Source organism: Numenius arquata, chromosome 3 (assembly GCF_964106895.1).
Source record: "Numenius arquata chromosome 3, bNumArq3.hap1.1, whole genome shotgun sequence".
Classification (NCBI taxonomy): Eukaryota; Metazoa; Chordata; class Aves; order Charadriiformes; family Scolopacidae; genus Numenius; species Numenius arquata.
The window spans coordinates 65,257,799-65,274,637 of NC_133578.1; the positions used below are offsets into that span (position 1 = coordinate 65,257,799).

Here is a 16,839-nt window from a genome sequence, read left to right on the forward strand (position 1 = left end):
CGCGGCCGCGTTTCCTCGGGGAAGCCGTAGCCGGTGGCTCCCGCCGTGCCCAGCATTTCCTGCGCCGCCCCCCCCCGGCGAGGCCGGCCATGGCGCGGCCGGCGGCCGCCTACGAGGCGGCGGTGCCGCCCCGCCCCGCCTGCGCCTACACCAGCTGCTACTGGTAAGGGCCGCCCGGTGGCCGTGGCGGGGGGCGGGCGGGAGCCTTGAGGCGAGAGACGCCCCCCCGCTCATACACCGTGAGGCGGGATCACGGAATCACAGAATGGTGGGGTTTGGGAGGGACCTTCGGAGATCATCTTGTCCAACCCAGGGTCACCCAGAGCAGGCTGGGCAGGAACGCGTCCAGGTGGGTTTTGAATGTCTCCAGAGAAGGAGACTCCACAGCCTCTCTGGGCAGCCTGTTCCAGGGCTCTGGCACCCTCAAAGTAAGGAAGTTTTTCCTGATGTTGAGACAGAACTTCCTGTGTTCCAGCTTGTGTCCGTTTCCCATTGTCCTGTCACCGGGCACCACTGAGAAGAGCCTGGCCCCATCTTCTTGACGCCTGCCCTTTAGATATTGATAAGCATTGATGAGGTCCCTTCTCAGTCTTCTCTTCTCCAGGCTAAACAGACCCAGGTCTCTCAACCTTTCCTCTAAGAGAGGTGCTCCGTTCCCTTGATCATTTTCGTAGCCCTCCACTGGACTCTTTCCAGTAGTTCCCAGTCCCTCTTGAACTGGGGAGCCCAGACCTGGACACAGCTCCTTTCCAGTCCCCCCCATCGTGAGGCAATAATAAATCAATTCTTGTGTTTTACAGCGAAGAAAATGTTTGGAAACTTTGTGACTACATCAGGAGTCAGGATCAATACCCTTTAGAAGAATTTTATGCTGTTTTCATATCCAATGATAGGAGGATGGTGAGTCGATGAGATGTCATCTGAATGCAGCTATGGTGGGATTCAGGCCTTCAGACCGCAGCCCAACGTGGGTGAGACATGGTCCCAAGCCTTCGGACTGCAACCCAGTGTGGGTGAGACGTGGTCCCAGGCCTTTAGACTTCAGCCCAACCCGTAAGTGAGACATGGGCCAAAACCCTCCTGTAGCTCACTTTGGCTCTGAGGCGTGAAAACCTCACCACATGAGATCTTTCAGTTATCTGATGTGTTGAGGACCATGGGAAGAGGCACGGTGTCCCTATGAGCTGTGGGGGGGGTCTTCCCTGTAACCTGTCACTTTAGGAGAATGATTGTATTATGTGGTCCAGACTAGAATTGGTGACTTCATGCTCCTGAAAGATAGAAACTAGGGGAAATTTTCTGCCTGCAGCACAGATGTAAGTTGATGAAATGGATAGGTTAGCAAAGAACTAACCAATTAACCCAAAATTAATCCATATTAATCTGAAATGCTTTATTCACTTCAGATTTATTCACGTATAACTTTCAGATTCCACTCTGGAAGCAGAAATCGGGACATGGAGATGAGCCTGTTGTCTGGGTAAGGCATTCGCCTCTCTCTTTCTCTCAGTAATTTCAAGTGTGTGCTTCTGTAGTTGATAGCTCTAGTGTCAGCTGCCTTTACTGTAACAAACTGTCCCATCTGAAACAGGTCCCATCCCTGGAAGTGCTCAAGACCAGGCTGGATGGGGCTTTGAGCAACCTGCTCTAGTGGGAGGTGTCCCTGCCCATGGCAGGGGGGTTGGAACTCCATGATCTTTAAGGTCCCTTCCAACCCAAAGCATTCTATGATTCTGTAACTTTTTTACTAAGGGTGATGGAGCACTGGAGCAGGTTGCCCAGAGAGGTTGTGGAGTCTCTATCCTTGAAGATATTCAACACCTGTGTGGACACAGTCCTGGTCAGCTGGCTCTAGGTCAACCCTTGAGCAGAGGGGTTGGACCAAATGACCTCCAGAGGTCCTTTCCAACCTCAACTGCTCTGTAATTCTCTATTAATATTTATTATTATTTAACAACAGACTTATAAAGAGCCTAAATCTGGCGCTCCTTCCTACCATTCATAGTAAATTAACAGCGAGATGGTCAGTAAAATCTACAGGTGAAAAACCTTAACATTGGTAAGAGTACATAACATATTTGTGAAAATTACTATCTGGATATTGTTGAAGCTCCCGGCTTTGTGGAATTTTAAGTAGATGTCTGTACATGTAAGAAGTAGCTGGATGAAAATATCCATGTAGGCCTGACAGAGGATAGAAAAATGCAAACAGTATGTGTATTCAGGTGTCAGCAATTAAACTGACCCATAAATGCTGGCTTTGTAGTGTCATTTGATCAATTAATGTAATTCAGTAATTGCCCCTACAGAATTCCTTTCATATATATATATATATATATATCATTACAGAGTTCTTTCCATTATCTGGCATGGAAAAAAGTCTGTTTCTTGGCACAATTTTTGTTTCTGAAATTCTGCAAAATAATGTGCAAACTTTTGAAGTTCTGTGATTTCTGAATCATTCATTCTCTCCCAAAATATTGGTGTATTTATAGTACAGAAAATGTTTAGTTTAAAAAGAGATCCAAGTGTTATGAAGATGATCTAAAAAGGACTAGGACACTCAGGAAAGGCCACCACAGAATGTGGACTTCCCATAAAAATTCACAAATCAAAAGGTGTTTTAACTTTGTTTCAGTAGATTGCAGGATATGTAAAGCTTGTAGTTATTCTTATACTCTGTAACGGATTCTTCTAAATATTGTTGCATACACTTGTATATGTATCTTGGTCTGCCAAAATAGCTTGCCTAAGATCTTTTTCATTCCAGTCCCTTTGTGGTTTTGTTTTGTATTGGAAGTGTCAAAAGACAGGGCTTCAAACTTTTGTCAGTGGATTTAATGTAAGCTTTAGTAAGCTGCTAACAGCTACCTTCAATTTAAGTTTGGGAAGCAGCAGTGTACATACCTGACACCTACCGTAAGTAACTGCAGTGTCTCCAAACCTCCACCACACCTGTGTTTCTTACAAGTTAAGGAATAAAACTGTACCTCATAGCCCAAGTGTCAAGACAAAATAGTTACCTTGAAAAGATGGGATAATAGTACCCACAGGCGTTTTTTTCCCAGCTTCAAGACCTACAACAGGAATTCCTCTTACTCCTGCCATCCTCTTGATGGGAGCCGTTGGCTGCTTCATTCAGTTGAATGCTGTTTTTCCAGGTGTTTCTGGCAGCCAAACACTCGGCACTCAAATTCACAGACAGTCTTACTGCAACAGGTACAACATCTCTTATTAGAAGAGATCACTGGGTAATTTTAATGTTAAGGTATCATCTATTGTTGTGAGTTTATATTTAGGACTGGGTCTAAGACAAAAATGCTTATCCCACTCAACATTTTTTTGTTTTGACGTGGAACATGAAAGAGATTTGCCGTTTTCTTAGGAGTAGCGTACACTTTAGTTTAGCTGTCCAGGCTTACATCAAAGGAGGCAGCAAAGGAACGGGGAAGACTGTTAACAATGTTTCTTGAAAGGCACCATGGGCGAGACAGGGGTTAGGAAATCTTTCTACTGTTGCCAGAAATGTTATAGGTTTAATACTTCAAGGGCAGAAAACAGGATTTAAAGAAAGGGTCTGTAGCTTCTGCTTCCAGAAAATGTTTGGGTTTTTTTTCACTCCCTTTGCCAGTTTCTCATTAACGGGTATTTAACTAAAGGCAATGACCCTTTTTCCTAGGACTACCATGTTATTCTACTTCATGTTTCCAGCGGGGAGCAGAACTTCATTTATGATCTTGACACTGTGTTGCCATTCCCGTGTCCTTTTGACCTGTACAGTGTGGAGGCCTTTCGGTTGGATGACAGCCTTCGTCCAGAATTTCACAGGTGATGACACAAAATACAAAGACCATGAATGTTATTTCATGAAATCCAAGTTGGAGTTCTCTTTGTGGATGTGTAGTGACAAGAGGGGTTTTGGATTTGGTGGTTTTTTGGTTTGGTTTGGGTTTTTTTTTTTTTTTTTGCTATACTCCAGTAAAATAAATGGACTGTGTTATTTTTCTAAAGCTCTTTATCTTAGTCATCAAAAGCCCTTTTCTTTTCTGCTGTACTTTCTTGTTAACTAGTTAACTGCTTGGGACAATATTGCTGATTTACGTATTTAATGAAATTAATGCTCGTTGATGGGAGGAAAGGACTCCTGTTTAAGTGACTAATGCAGTATTGTATACATGCGTCTTTTGATACAATTTAATGTTATTATTTAGGAAAATCAGAATGATTCGAGCAGATTTGTACTTGAAGACGTTTGCTTCAGACAGATCTCATATGAAAGATGCAAATGGGAAATGGCAGAAACCACCTCCTTCATACCCTTGTATTGAAACTGCAGGTAAGCTGCCAGCGCTCCTTTTTCCTGCTTACAGTCTTGAATGACATAGCCCAAGATGTACACAAGAAATAAATATGCTTCCATAACGTGGCCGGAAGCACATCCAGCTACCTTATTATTTCATGTGGGGAAAAATTAGGGCTATGAAGCATTTGGCACTTCCTTTTCTGAACATGTAAAGTCTAGCATGCCTCCTGGCGTTTAAACATTAAATTATCAAACAGTAATTACTGATCTTCATAAACTGAGCAGAGAATGAGAGGCAAGTAATACTGTTCTCTTGTTACAGCAGGGAACTGAAGCAAAGAGGCCAAATAACTTGCTTAGGGGTCGCAAAGTGAATTTTTAATGCACTGATTATACCACACTTTAGCTGGTAGGTCCCATCCTGCCAGAGCAGGTTACTTTGACAGGAGGAAGTGTTCAGGCTTGCTCAGCATGCTGGGTTTGCCTGCACGGGATGTTTGAGGTTTCACTACCAGGTGAACGGACCTGAGGACACTTAAAGGCAAACTGGCAAGTCAGCACATTTATTCCCAAGCCTCTTAAGCCTCTTTTAAAGTGATAGTCTGGGTAATAGCCTCCAAGCCAAGCAGAGAGAGAAGTTCAGACTTGCCATCTCTTCTGTGCTATAGAGCTGCTTAAACCATTCTTATCGCACAGCACTTCAGCTTATTCTAATCATGTGTTTGGCAAGCTGGCTAACATTTGCCATGTGTGTGTTTGTTCTCTCATTTTCTTTCCAGATAAAGAAAAACATGGTGAAATTTTGTTTTGAAAGAGTTTTCTTGTTACTCCTCTGCATGTTTGGTTTTGTTGCTTTTTTAATAATGCATTACTGCTATGTGTTTATGTTAGAGAAGACAGGGTCATGTTTTGTTTTCAGGTCCACGTTGTGGTTTTAAGTTGCTGGGAAGTTAATTAGTCTTTGCTTTGGCTTTTAAGGAAGCTTGGTGTTTCATACTAGAGTAGAAATGAATTATGAATGTGGGCAGAAACACAGATGTAGTCTCATTGTGAAGCTTTAGGTGTTTTCTAGACAATCCAGGTTATGAAGCACCTTAAATTCTATGTCTTGGTCCTTATCTCAGTAAAGTTTTATACAAAGGTAGGGTAGCAAGTGGAGAATGCCTGAACTGCAATTCACAGTACACTGTTAGCTGGAGCCTCGTGGGTGCTGAGAATATTTTGCCTGGGGAAAACCTTATTGTTGTGATAGTTGAGAGCTAATAAAAGTGTGAGGAATCCAGATTAGGCCAGACCAGGAAGGTGAAAAAATTCTAATTCAAATCAGGAGAGTAGAAAACATTATTTGTGGATAGTAAGTTACAGAATGACTCAAACCGTTACAGATGTGTACACGTACCTCCAGCTGTAGTGAATGACTCCATAGCAGCAAACCCTATAACTCTCTCCATATCTCTCTCACTTGGGTAACTTTTACCTCACTGATAAGTAGCACCCACATGGTCTCAACCAACCTCCAGATTGTCTCTCTGATGTTGTTAGACAGTGAAAGATACATAGATCTTCACTCCTCTGATGCTTTATTTCATTACTCTGTACCTTGCCATGCTGAAAGGAACATCCAGGTGTCATCCAGTCCAACACCTTCTCAAAACAGGGCTTCCTTAGGTCTGTCCAGTCTAGTCTTGAACACCTCCAGGGATGGAGATGCACTACCTTTCTGGGCAATCTGTTCCAATATTTGACTGCTGTCATGGTTAAAAAAATAAAATAATTCTCTAGTATGTAATCAGAATTTCCCATGTTCCAACTTGCTTTTTTTGCTTCTTGTCCTGCAGCCAGGCTCCTCCAAGAAGGCTCTGGCTCCATCTTCTTTGTGTCCTCTGATCAGGTAGATGTAGACAGCAGTAAGGTCTCCCCTTCATCTTCTGTGTTTAAGACTGAACAGGCCCAGTTCTCTCAGCTTATCCTAATACCATGTTCTCCCACCCCAAAGAACTTGATGTTCTTCTTCTGGGCTCACTCCAGTATGTCAGTGTTTTGGAGGGGGTTTTTTTGTACTGAGAAGCCCCAAGCTGGGCAGAGTACTCCAGCTCTGTGCTGATGTGCTGTGGTCTCCTGGTCAGTTGGCTGAAACAAACTGGTTACCCTGCACCCACTGAAGGTGGAAGGTCATTCACTAGAGAGCTTAAAGATCCGGGTCAGAGCAGGAATAGGTTGTCTCAGATCTAGGATGTCTAATTCAAGTTGTCTTGAAGTATATAAGTGAGTACCAGTTTCTCCAGCTTTATTTTTTGTCTTCCCTGTATTCACTCAAGATATCTTTTAATGCTTCAGTGCGCACAATGCGGTACGTCAGTGAGGAGTCCGGGTTTAACTCTTGTGGAACAAGCGTGTCCTTTAACTTTTAGCTGAATCTAACCTGTGCTTCAGTGAGGCAGCTCCGTAGATGAGTGTGTCCCCTGCAGGCCAACATACAGGGTTAGAAAACATTGCTGTCAAGAAGTGGAACTGGTAATTCTCTTCCTTTAGACACTAGTAAAGTAATGTCTCAGCACAGTTTTATCAGGCATAAAAGTGCCTTATTTTAAACTTGATGGAAAAACTGGGTGGCAGACCTTTTGTTATCATAAAAGAGCCTGGCGTATTAATGTTCATGTCCATGCCAAATTCCATTGCAGATAACTGTTTTCTCCCAGTCGTTTCACGTAGATAGAGTACTCTGCTTTCTGTGTTAATTTGTGTTTGTGCAAGATTAAATTGCTTACATATTTCATGTTAGAGGTGACTATAATTTAATGGCTGACAGAATTGACCTCATATTGTTTTAGTATCCATTTATTTGTGAGGCATGTTTGGATCAGAGCATTATTATTAGTTATTATTTTGGTGTAGCTTAGAGTAGCCAAATTCCTAATCTCTTGAGAAGATGGTAACAAAGGCAAACAAGGTTTTTATATTACTTCTTTTTGCTATATGTCATCTTTTATGTTAACCAAATGTTTGAAGACTGAAAAAATACAATAAAAATGTATCAGTCTTTTTTTTTTTTTTAGTATATGAGCATTGTGCTGTTAAAAAGTGCCCATGAACTCTTGGTATTTAAAGATAATCAGCACTCTGGTACTATTGTTTTGATGCAATTTTCTATGTGTTAAAGCATATTAGTTACATACATATACACTGCTCGTATTATCCCACTTGGTTTTAAAGCTTTTAGTAAACTTAAAAAGACAAGAATGTTTGCTCTTGGTACTAAAAATATTGCCTCTTCCAGAGCAGAGCAGTTGTTAAACCTGAATATAGCACTTTAGAAAAGGAAATTCTGTAGTATCTAAGTCAGATGTGAGCTAAATAGGACCATTGGTAGCTCACATGTAGCTCACATATCCTACCTATCCATCGGTAGGATAATGTAATTACCCAGTGTGGAGCTAGGACAGGATACTGGGACCAGTGATGCTTTTTAATGAAGTATACTAGGAAATGCTTAATGACCATGAAATTCCTTTTGAAGTTGAATCGGGGAGTCTCTATCAGTAACCAATTAGCCATATTTTTCCTACTACTAACTCAAAAGGAATGATTGTTAAAATGTATTTGTGCTGCTCATGGGGTTGCAAAATAAACCTTCTAAAATAAGCTCATCTTGAGTCATAAATTCCAGTTCATGCTTGAAAAAAATGAAGCTGGAACTAGGTGATTTTGTTTTTTTTAAAAGAACCTTACCATTATTTAAAAAAAAAAAAAAAAAACCAAAACCAACAAAACCCAAAACAACCAACTAAACAAAAACCCCTCAAACTCTCAGTATCTCATCAGAACTCACATGCTAAGCCTTAGCCTCTTGCAACTGGCTCTGCTCTATCCCTTTTCCAGAGCTAACCCTCTGTTTCCTACTGGCCTTGCTCTGGTGCCCTGGGTGCCAGGAGGAGCTGGAAACCCGACTGGGGACATGGTGCTTTCTCACCCAGCCTTGTCCTCAAAGATCTCTGCTGGAACACGCAGGCCTGAGCTGCAGCAGATTCCTCTGCTCCCACCTGCTGAAAAAAAACAGGGGCAAGTCTGGTATTTTGTTCAAATAATAAAAATGAAGAAGATGCAATTTGGTGCACAGATTCATCATTCTAGGGCTGGCGAGCCCAGCCTGGGGTTTTCTTTTAAGTCTTCTTTCCACAAATTAATGAGGTCTGATTCTGCTTAGTTTGAGTCCTCATGAGATCAGCCCTCCTTACTGCAAGTCTGTGTAAAATACCGCTTCCACAGTGCATTTCAAAATTACCCAAAACAAATGGTCTGATGGTTTATATACCACTGTTTGCATCAGCTCTAACACTGAAAAGCAGCGGTTTGAATTTCAGTTCTCTCCAAGTGTTTGGTAACACAGTGGCAGGATTGATTTGTAAGGGCTTTTTGTTCTTTTTATTATTATTATTAAAATCCCTGGCAGTCATAAATGATGGGGTTTTATTTTGGAGGTTTTTTTTGTTTTAAAGAGCGTGAGTAGGACAGCTGAGAGACTCTGGAGGCACTGTGTATGACACATCTATGTAACAGGCAAGCTGCTAGACAGAGGCCAGGCAGATGTCTGCAGTTTCTTTCTGTATCTCCTCACTGAGGTGGTGATAGGATCCTAGAGAAAGCAAAAAGGAAAGCACCGAGATGGATATAAGTAGCTCATATGCACTTCTTGGGAACCTTTTGTTCCTCTCATTTGAGAATAAAACTCCAGTCCATCCAGTTAGGTCCTGACTTCATGAGCTTTTGTGGAAGTAAAGAATCAAGTCAGGATAGGGGCAACAAACGTACAACTAAGGATGGAAGTATTTGAATTCTGTGAGTGGCTTGTTGAAATTACACCATTTTCTGTGAAAGATATTTTAAAGCTGACGAGCTTTGTTTTACACTGTGATGGACCAGGATGGTTTGCACAGTCAGTTATGTCTCTGCTGTGGGGACAGCACCCTCCGGCAGAGTGTGGTGACAGCCTTTCTGACTCTGCCTGCAAAAGCACTTCTCTCCCTGCCCAGGCTGGGGCAGGGGTGGGATCTGAAGAGAACTGTAGACACCTACGCAAGTCTGTGAAAAGCCCAACTTTCTAAGTATTTTAGGTGCCCCCAAGGTTAGGCAGCAGCAGAGCTGATCTTGGAGGCTTTGCTTCAGACTTGCTGACTTCCAGCAGCCCCTCGGCAGCTGTCATTACACAGAGTTAGTCCAAGGTCTGAGAGCCAAGCCAAGGCTTGGGTGAAACATTGCTTTCTAACTACTATTGCCAGAAGCTACAACTATCATGGCTAACAATGTCATCTAATAGTGCATGGCCTTTTATTTTGTCCCTGCTTGGGGCAAAAGTGTCAGACTTGCATAATTTTATTTTTTTAATCAAGAATCCCAGAATGCACCAGCTAGGTCTCATTGACAGCATGTGTATGTTACAAAGTGGGTTTGGTCAAAGAGGAAGATTAGCTCTCAGCATGCACCAATACAAGCTAATATAATAGCCATAGCACCTGAGGAGGACTGCAAGTGTAATGTAAACCTTAACACAAAAAATTAAAAATTCTGCTGCTTTTAACCTTCTATAAACTTCATATAAAGTATGCTCCCCCTTGCTTTTGCAGAGAAACCCTCTTGGTGTGTCAGCTGTAGCATCCAGATGTCTCTTTTGTAAATTTTGCTGTTTGTCACTCTTCATTTGCTTTGGGAAGAGGACTTTGTGGTGTTCTCATGCATTTTTGCCGATCTGTGCCTAAAGCTGTAAGGTCTAACATAACATGCATGGCATTCAGATACAGCACACGAGTAAGAAGACCAGCATAGGGAGATTGTTATCTCCTGAATTCAATCAAATGGGAGAGGTCTTGCTATGTTTTTTAATATGGATAGAATGGTTTGGGTTGGAGAAGGTACCTTAAAGATCATCTAGTTCTAATCCCCCTGCCCTGGAGAGGGACACCTCCCACTAGACCAGGTTGCTCAAAGCCCCATCCAGCCTGGTCTTGAACACTTCCAGGGATGGGGCATCTACAACTTCTCTGGGCAACCTGTTCCAGTGTCTCACCACCCTCACAGTAAAGAATTTCTTCCTAATATCTAATCTAAATCTCCTCTCTTTCAAAACCATTACCTCTCATCCTATCACTACACTCCCTGATCCCTCCCCATCTCTCCTGTAGGCCCCCTTTAGGTACTGGAAGGCTGCTCTAAGGTCGCCCCAGAGCCTTCTCTTCTCCAGGCTGAACAAACCCCAGCTCTGATCTCAGTTTGTCTTCATAGGAGAGTTGCTCCAGCCCTCTGGTCATTTTTGTGGCCCTCCTTTGAACCCAGTCCAACAGATCCATGTCATTCTTATGTTGGGGGCCCCAGAGCTGGACACAGCACTCCAGGTGGGGTCTCACCAGAGCAGAGTAGAGGGGCAGAATCACTTCCCTCAACCTGCTGGCCACGCTTCTTCTGATGCAGCCCAGGATGCGATTGGCTTTCTGGGCTGTGAGCGCACATTGTTGGCTCGTGTAGTTTTCATCCACCAGTACCCTCGAGTCCTTCTTGGCAGGGCTGCTCTCAATCCCTTCATCCCCTAGCCTGTGCTGATATTGGGGGTTTCCCAAACCCATACGTAGGACCTTGCAGTTAGCCTTGTTGAACTTCATGAGGTTTGCACGGGCCCACCTCTCAAGCCTGTCCAGGTCCCTCTGGCTGGCATCTCTTCCCTCCTGCATTGTAGACCGCTCCACACAGCTTGCTGTGGTTGGCAAACTTGTTGAGGGTGCACTCAAATCTCAACATCCATGTTGCTGACAAAGATGTTAAACAGCACCAGTCCCAGTACTGACCCTTGAGGAATGCCACTTGTCACTGGTCTCCACTGGGACATGGAGCCATTGACAGCAACTCTTTGACCATCCAGCCAATTCCTTATACACTGAGGAGTCCATCCATCAAATCCATGTCTCTCCAATTTAGAGACAAAGATGTCATGCAGGACAGTGTCAAATGCTTTGCACAAATCCAGGTAGATGATGTTAGTTGCTGTTCTGTTACCCACCAATTTGTAGAAGCTTTTCTTGTTGCCATTGACATCCCTGGCCAGATTTAACTCTATCAGGGGTTTAGCTTTCCTAACCTGATCCCTCGCTGCTCAGACAATTTCTTTATATTCCTCCTGTCCTTGCTTCCATCCTCTGTAGGCTTCCTTTAGCCATTTGAGTTTCTCCAGGAGCTCCTTGTTCATCCACGCAGGCCTCCTGGCGTTTTTGCCTGACTTCCTCTTTGTTGGGATGCATCACTCCTGAGCTTGGAGGAGGTGATCTTGAATACTAACCAGCTTTCTTGGGCCCCTCTTTCCTCCAGGGCTTTGTCCCATGGTACTCCACCAAGCAGATCCCTGAAGAGGCCAAAGCCTGCTCTTCTGAAGTCCAGGGTAGTCATCTTGCTGTACACCCTCCTCACTGCCCTAAGGATCTTGAACTCCACTATTTCATGGTCACTGCTCAAGGCCGCCCTTGAGCTTCACATTCCTTACCAGCCCTTCCTTGTTGGTGAGAGAACAAGGTCCAGCATGGCACCTCTCCTCATTGGCTCCTCTGTCACTTGGAGAAATCATCAACACATTCCAGGAATCTCCTGGATTGGTTATGCCCTGCTGTGTTGTCCCTCCAACAGATATTCAGGTGGTTGAAGTCCCCAAGGAGGACCAGGGCTTGTGAACGTGAGGTTGCTCCTATCTGTCTATAGAGGGCCTCATCTGCTCAGTCTTCCTGGTCGGGTGGCCTGTAGCACTCAGTGATGTCACCTATCCCTGCCCTCCCTTTAATGCTGACCCATAAGCTCTCAGTTAGCTCCTCATCCATCCCCAGGTGGAGCTCCATGCTCTCCAGCTGGTCACTGACATAAAGTGCAACACCCTCTCCTCTTCTCCCCTCCTCCCCTCCCTGTGCTTCCTGAAGAGCCTGTATTCTTCCATTCCACCACTCCAGTCACAGGAGGAGCCATCCCACCATGTCTCCACGATGCCAATAAGATCATAGCCTTACAGGCATGCGCAGTCTCTTAACTCCTCTCGATCTCATACTGTGCTAGTGCCATCTACTGACTGATCCTCTCTTCACTTCTGTTCTTGTTTGCTTTGTTAAAACATTTTTTCCTTTCATTAAACTTCTCTGATGGCCTGTGTCATGCTGGAAAACAGGGTTCCCAGTCTACCAGCAAGCAAGAGCTGTTATCCACTGCTAATTGTTCTTGAACTACAACAGCAAATTGCTTGGCTTGTGTTATTTTAAGTTCCCCCATAGTTGGGCAGAAACGGGCCCTGTTCTGCCAGACTCACTTCAGCAGCAGGAAGATGCTTGGCTGGACATAAGGATTTTCAACGTGCAGAGCCCAAACAGGTGAACAAGAAAAGAATTAGGGGCCAGACCTCGGAAGTAGTGAGAGCTGGGATGACGCAAATGGCAAAGCTGTGCCATGGTGTGGATGTGGTGCAAACAGTGGGCTTTGGGAGCTGGATTATGGCTGGCACTGCTGGGGCTGTGATTCCCGAACATCGTCTTCCCTTCCTCGCTTACGCTGTCCATAATGGAAAGCCTAATTACACAAGGTTTTTGCAGCTGAAGCAAATTCCATCCTATGGATTTTACAATCCATTCATTAGAGCCTGCTCTTGTTTGGTTCTTAATCCTTAAATGTGCATATGAATAATCCATGTTAAAATAAATACTTAAATGCAGCAGGAAAGCTATAACAGTAAATCCGATGGCTCTCCCACTCTGTTCTTTAAACTCATTCTCTTCCAGTTTGCTTTTAATGGGCATTTAAAAAGATTATTTGCACAGATTGTCAGTGAGAACATAAACCAACAAGCCCATGGATGTTTGTAGTCAGAGCTGAATAGGCTGAGGACTTAGAAGCCTCTGATCAGCATGGTTCTGAGTCAGCAAAGCTTGTACCGGGCCAGCTCCAGAGAAAGGATGTAGGAGGCACCTAAACCCAAAACTGCCCACCAGAGCTTTCCACTGAGCTCTCTGGGATCCACACAGATGACAAAATGGTTTGGTTTCTTCTCCTGCGGGGGTCAGAGCAGATCAAACTCCTGGCAAAGAGCAGTCACGGTTACTTTTCTCTTGAAACTATGGCAGTTAACTTTTTCCCCCTCTGACTTCATTCAGTGGTTCAGGATTCCGAAAAAAAAGTGTTTGCTCCCGGCTTAGGCTTGTGCCCTTCTTCGCCTGAACATCCCTCTAGGCTGCGGGCTGGGTTACCTCAGACACTTCCGCTGGTCCGTGTATTCCAGTGGGCCGGTGCACAGCAAGGACAAGGCTCAGGGCTGGAAGAAAAGCAAATGCAGAGCAAATACTGTTGTCTGGGCGGTAACAAATTGTAGGTTTGCCAAGGGGCTAATCACTTCTGAGAGACATGGGGCAACTTCCAGTTCTGACTGCTGCTCCCATCCGGTTCCTCTGTAGTCAGTCCAAAGGTGACTTTGGTTCAGAACTTAGTGGGGGAATAATATCTCCCCTGCTTTGGAGTGAACAGATTTGTGTGAATGCGGGAAGACTACGCGCTCCTGTTGCATTGCAGTTCCCTGTGTTGGCTGTTATTTGCACTCCAGTTCTCTGACGCTACTCAACCCTTTGAGGCTGCTGTTGGAGGGAGAAATGTTACTCTTTGCTACGCATACAGGTTTCTAATGGCTAAGGGTGCTTACTGATCCAGTAATGTGATTATTGCCGTGGGCAGAGAGGGGGATCAGGGGCAAAAGCAACATTTCAGAGACTGGAAATAGATGTTTTTGTAGCACCGTACAATTTGCAGAATCTTGCTGGACTGTTGCTCAGCGAGTGTGTATGAACTCATTGCTATTTTGAACTCAACTATCAAAGAGGGGGTTTTGGGCATTTTCGTGATAGATGTATACCTGTGCTACAGAAGCTGCATCAGGAACTTAAATATTTCTCTTTTCTGGTCCTTTTTTAGACTCCAAGATGAACTTGGGTGATTTCATCAGTATGAATCCTGAAGTGGGATGGGGCTCAGTGTTCCCCCTCCCGGACTTTGTGCATCGATTTGGCAGCCAGACCGATTACAGCTATTCCTTGGAAGGACAGTGAAGTGAACAAAGTTCTCCCTGCTTCTGTTTTGAGTGGGTGTGTTTTGTTTTGCTGCTCTTACATTGTATTTATGGTTTACATTTCTTTACATGGAATGAGGATTTGGGCAAATAGAATACCCAGTCAGAAATATCATAAACTGAATAAAAACTTTTATTTTGATTATGTAAGAATGAACTTGGGTTTTAATATGTCAAATCAAAGGCAGACATCCCACCGTAAGCATATTACTTCTCCATCTACTGTGCCCAAATTGAAAGGAGCATTTACATGCTGTTAAGAAAAGCTTTGGGAAAAATGTATACATAAAATACTGAACAATGTAGCTAAAACTGTTAAATGTTGACATATCTTAGAAGTGAGATACAGTATATTATCTTTATGTTATTATTTCTGTCACATAAACAGAGGGTGCAGCTCAGGTTAGTTACTGTCTTTATCAATTACGCTTATTTAGTGGAAGCCTAAAGGCCAGACCCACAAAGGGAGCCTAGATTTATTAGTACAATCTTGAACTCCCAAGCAATGTGTAAAACCAGGGAAGTGTCTTGGCTTCTGTGCTGTACGAGGGGAGGATTAAATGCCTGTCGTTTCAGTTCAACTGTCCTTGTGCTGACTGTTGCTGGAAGACGCAGTTGCTTTTCCTCCGTGCACTGGCTGTGCCTTCTCACCTGCCCCCATGGGCTCGCACTTGGCGTTTGTCTGGCCCGGTGCTAATCCGGGGTAGGAAGCTAAACCGAGAGAAAGCAAAGGGGCTTTTTTGTCCTGCCTCTCAGCTCCTTGAACTGGTTTGTCACGAGGTCAGACAGCTGCTCATGCTGGTGTAAGGAAATCAGGAGGAACATATGGTTGGGGGGAAGGGAATGAGAAAGCCTCCCCCGTACAGGGTCGCTTGCTGCTGAATTTCCTCAGAGGTGACATCAAGCTGCATCCTTGCAGGGGAAGCCAGGAAAGCCGTCACATGGACCGGGGGTTTGGAGGAAAGTCTCCCATGTCTTAGAGGAGTGCTGTAAACATGGCATTATAGAAACAGACTAAAATGGGGTATTTGATTCTCTGGTTTTGGACCTGTTCTACTTTACATACTAGCATATCATAGAATCACAGGCTGGTAGAGTAATTCAGGTTAGAAGGGTCAGGCGGTCTCTAGTCCAATCGCCTGTTCAAATCAGGTCACACCAGGCTGCTCGGGGCTTTACCCAGTCAGGCCTTGGAAACCTACTGGGATTGAGACTACAATAAATGTTTCTGGTGGACTTCAGCCTTGTTGAAGGAAAATACAGCAGAGCTTTTAAGTATTAGGGGATCATTTTATTTGTAAGTACAGAAAAATAGAAAAACTTCAAAGATGCTTGTATGTATATTACTGTTACATAGGTGTGTTGTTGTATACATATTCTATTACTGTATTTCCCATCATTTCCAGAGAATTTTGTCAGCATGTTAACAGCAGAGACAGACCATTGAACAACTGTGGGATTGATTCACTTCATCCAGACATGTCTCTTTCTATGTCATAAGGTCTGGCTGAACGTAGGAACTTACACTTTGTGTTGCCAGATGCAGCGCAGCTGGTTGGCTGTGCAGATGGGCAGCTGCCACATGGATTCCTTGGGTGCCAGCATGGACTACAGATAGGAGGCCAGTTGTCAGGGCACTCATCTGCAGAGTGGGAGAATTGATCTGTAGCTTCTGTCTCTGTGAACCAGCTTCACCAGAAGTGATTGAGGTGATGGAACTTGGGATACCTGATAAACGGGTGCTCAGAGCTCTCCCAAGAGCAGGCAGCTCTGGATTCAACCAGATACACCTGTGTAAAAGGTCTGATTTGTTGGTGTTTGGATGAAATGGCATCCTTTTCTGCCTGGCACTGATGTGGCAGGCATGCTTTGAGTGAGTGAAGATGTTACTTACTATTTTTGAGTGATGTGAAACCTGTTCAGAATGTGCCCGGCAGCAGAAATTTGCCTACTCAGCCCCATATAGATGCTAACCCAGAGTCCGGGGCACTGCATGCGCTGCCCGGGCTGGACAATAGCAGAAGCGAGAATTTAAAGATCCACATTTTAGATGAACAGGTTACCTTAAGCACTTTGTATCCTTCAATTTAGTGACTGAATCTCCTATACTCGGAGTTCCTGTGCATTGCTCAGCAGACCCTTTAAATTGTTGGAGAACATTAGGTTCTCATCTCTCCGTACTTGAGCATGTCACTTGATTTAAATACTGAGCTGCCATCCTCAGCTGGTTTCCGGTTCTGAAATCCGTGACACACTCCCTTTAGTGAGGCTTAGGCACAAGAATTTGCCTGGTTTAATCTGGTTCCAAGGTCGGGGCTGTTAAGGAGAACAGAATATACACATTTTTTAAAAAATCAATGTGAAGACACAGTCCTTTTTCTCTCTAATCATTCTGAACAGATGCCTAATT

General features: G+C 44.1%; 1 protein-coding gene across 1 annotated transcript; it reads left to right on the plus strand.

Annotated features, from left to right (window-relative positions):
• Window positions 1-89: 89 nt before the first annotated feature.
• Window positions 90-14,409, plus strand: NTAQ1 (N-terminal glutamine amidase 1). Its single transcript, XM_074145698.1, has 6 exons — window positions 90-163; window positions 801-900; window positions 1,430-1,480; window positions 3,680-3,828; window positions 4,212-4,336; window positions 14,276-14,409. Exons 1-6 carry the CDS (start codon window positions 90-92, stop codon window positions 14,407-14,409), a joined length of 633 nt encoding a protein of 210 aa, XP_074001799.1.
• Window positions 14,410-16,839: the final 2,430 nt, after the last annotated feature.

Coding starts and splice junctions, on each gene's coding strand:
- NTAQ1 (XM_074145698.1), top strand. CDS start 90: ATGGCGCGGCCGGCGGCCGCCTACGAGGCGGCGGTGCCGCCCCGCCCC. Junction 164..800: donor GCCTACACCAGCTGCTACTG/GTAAGGGCCGCC, acceptor TGTGTTTTACAG/CGAAGAAAATGTTTGGAAAC. Junction 901..1,429: donor TATCCAATGATAGGAGGATG/GTGAGTCGATGA, acceptor TATAACTTTCAG/ATTCCACTCTGGAAGCAGAA.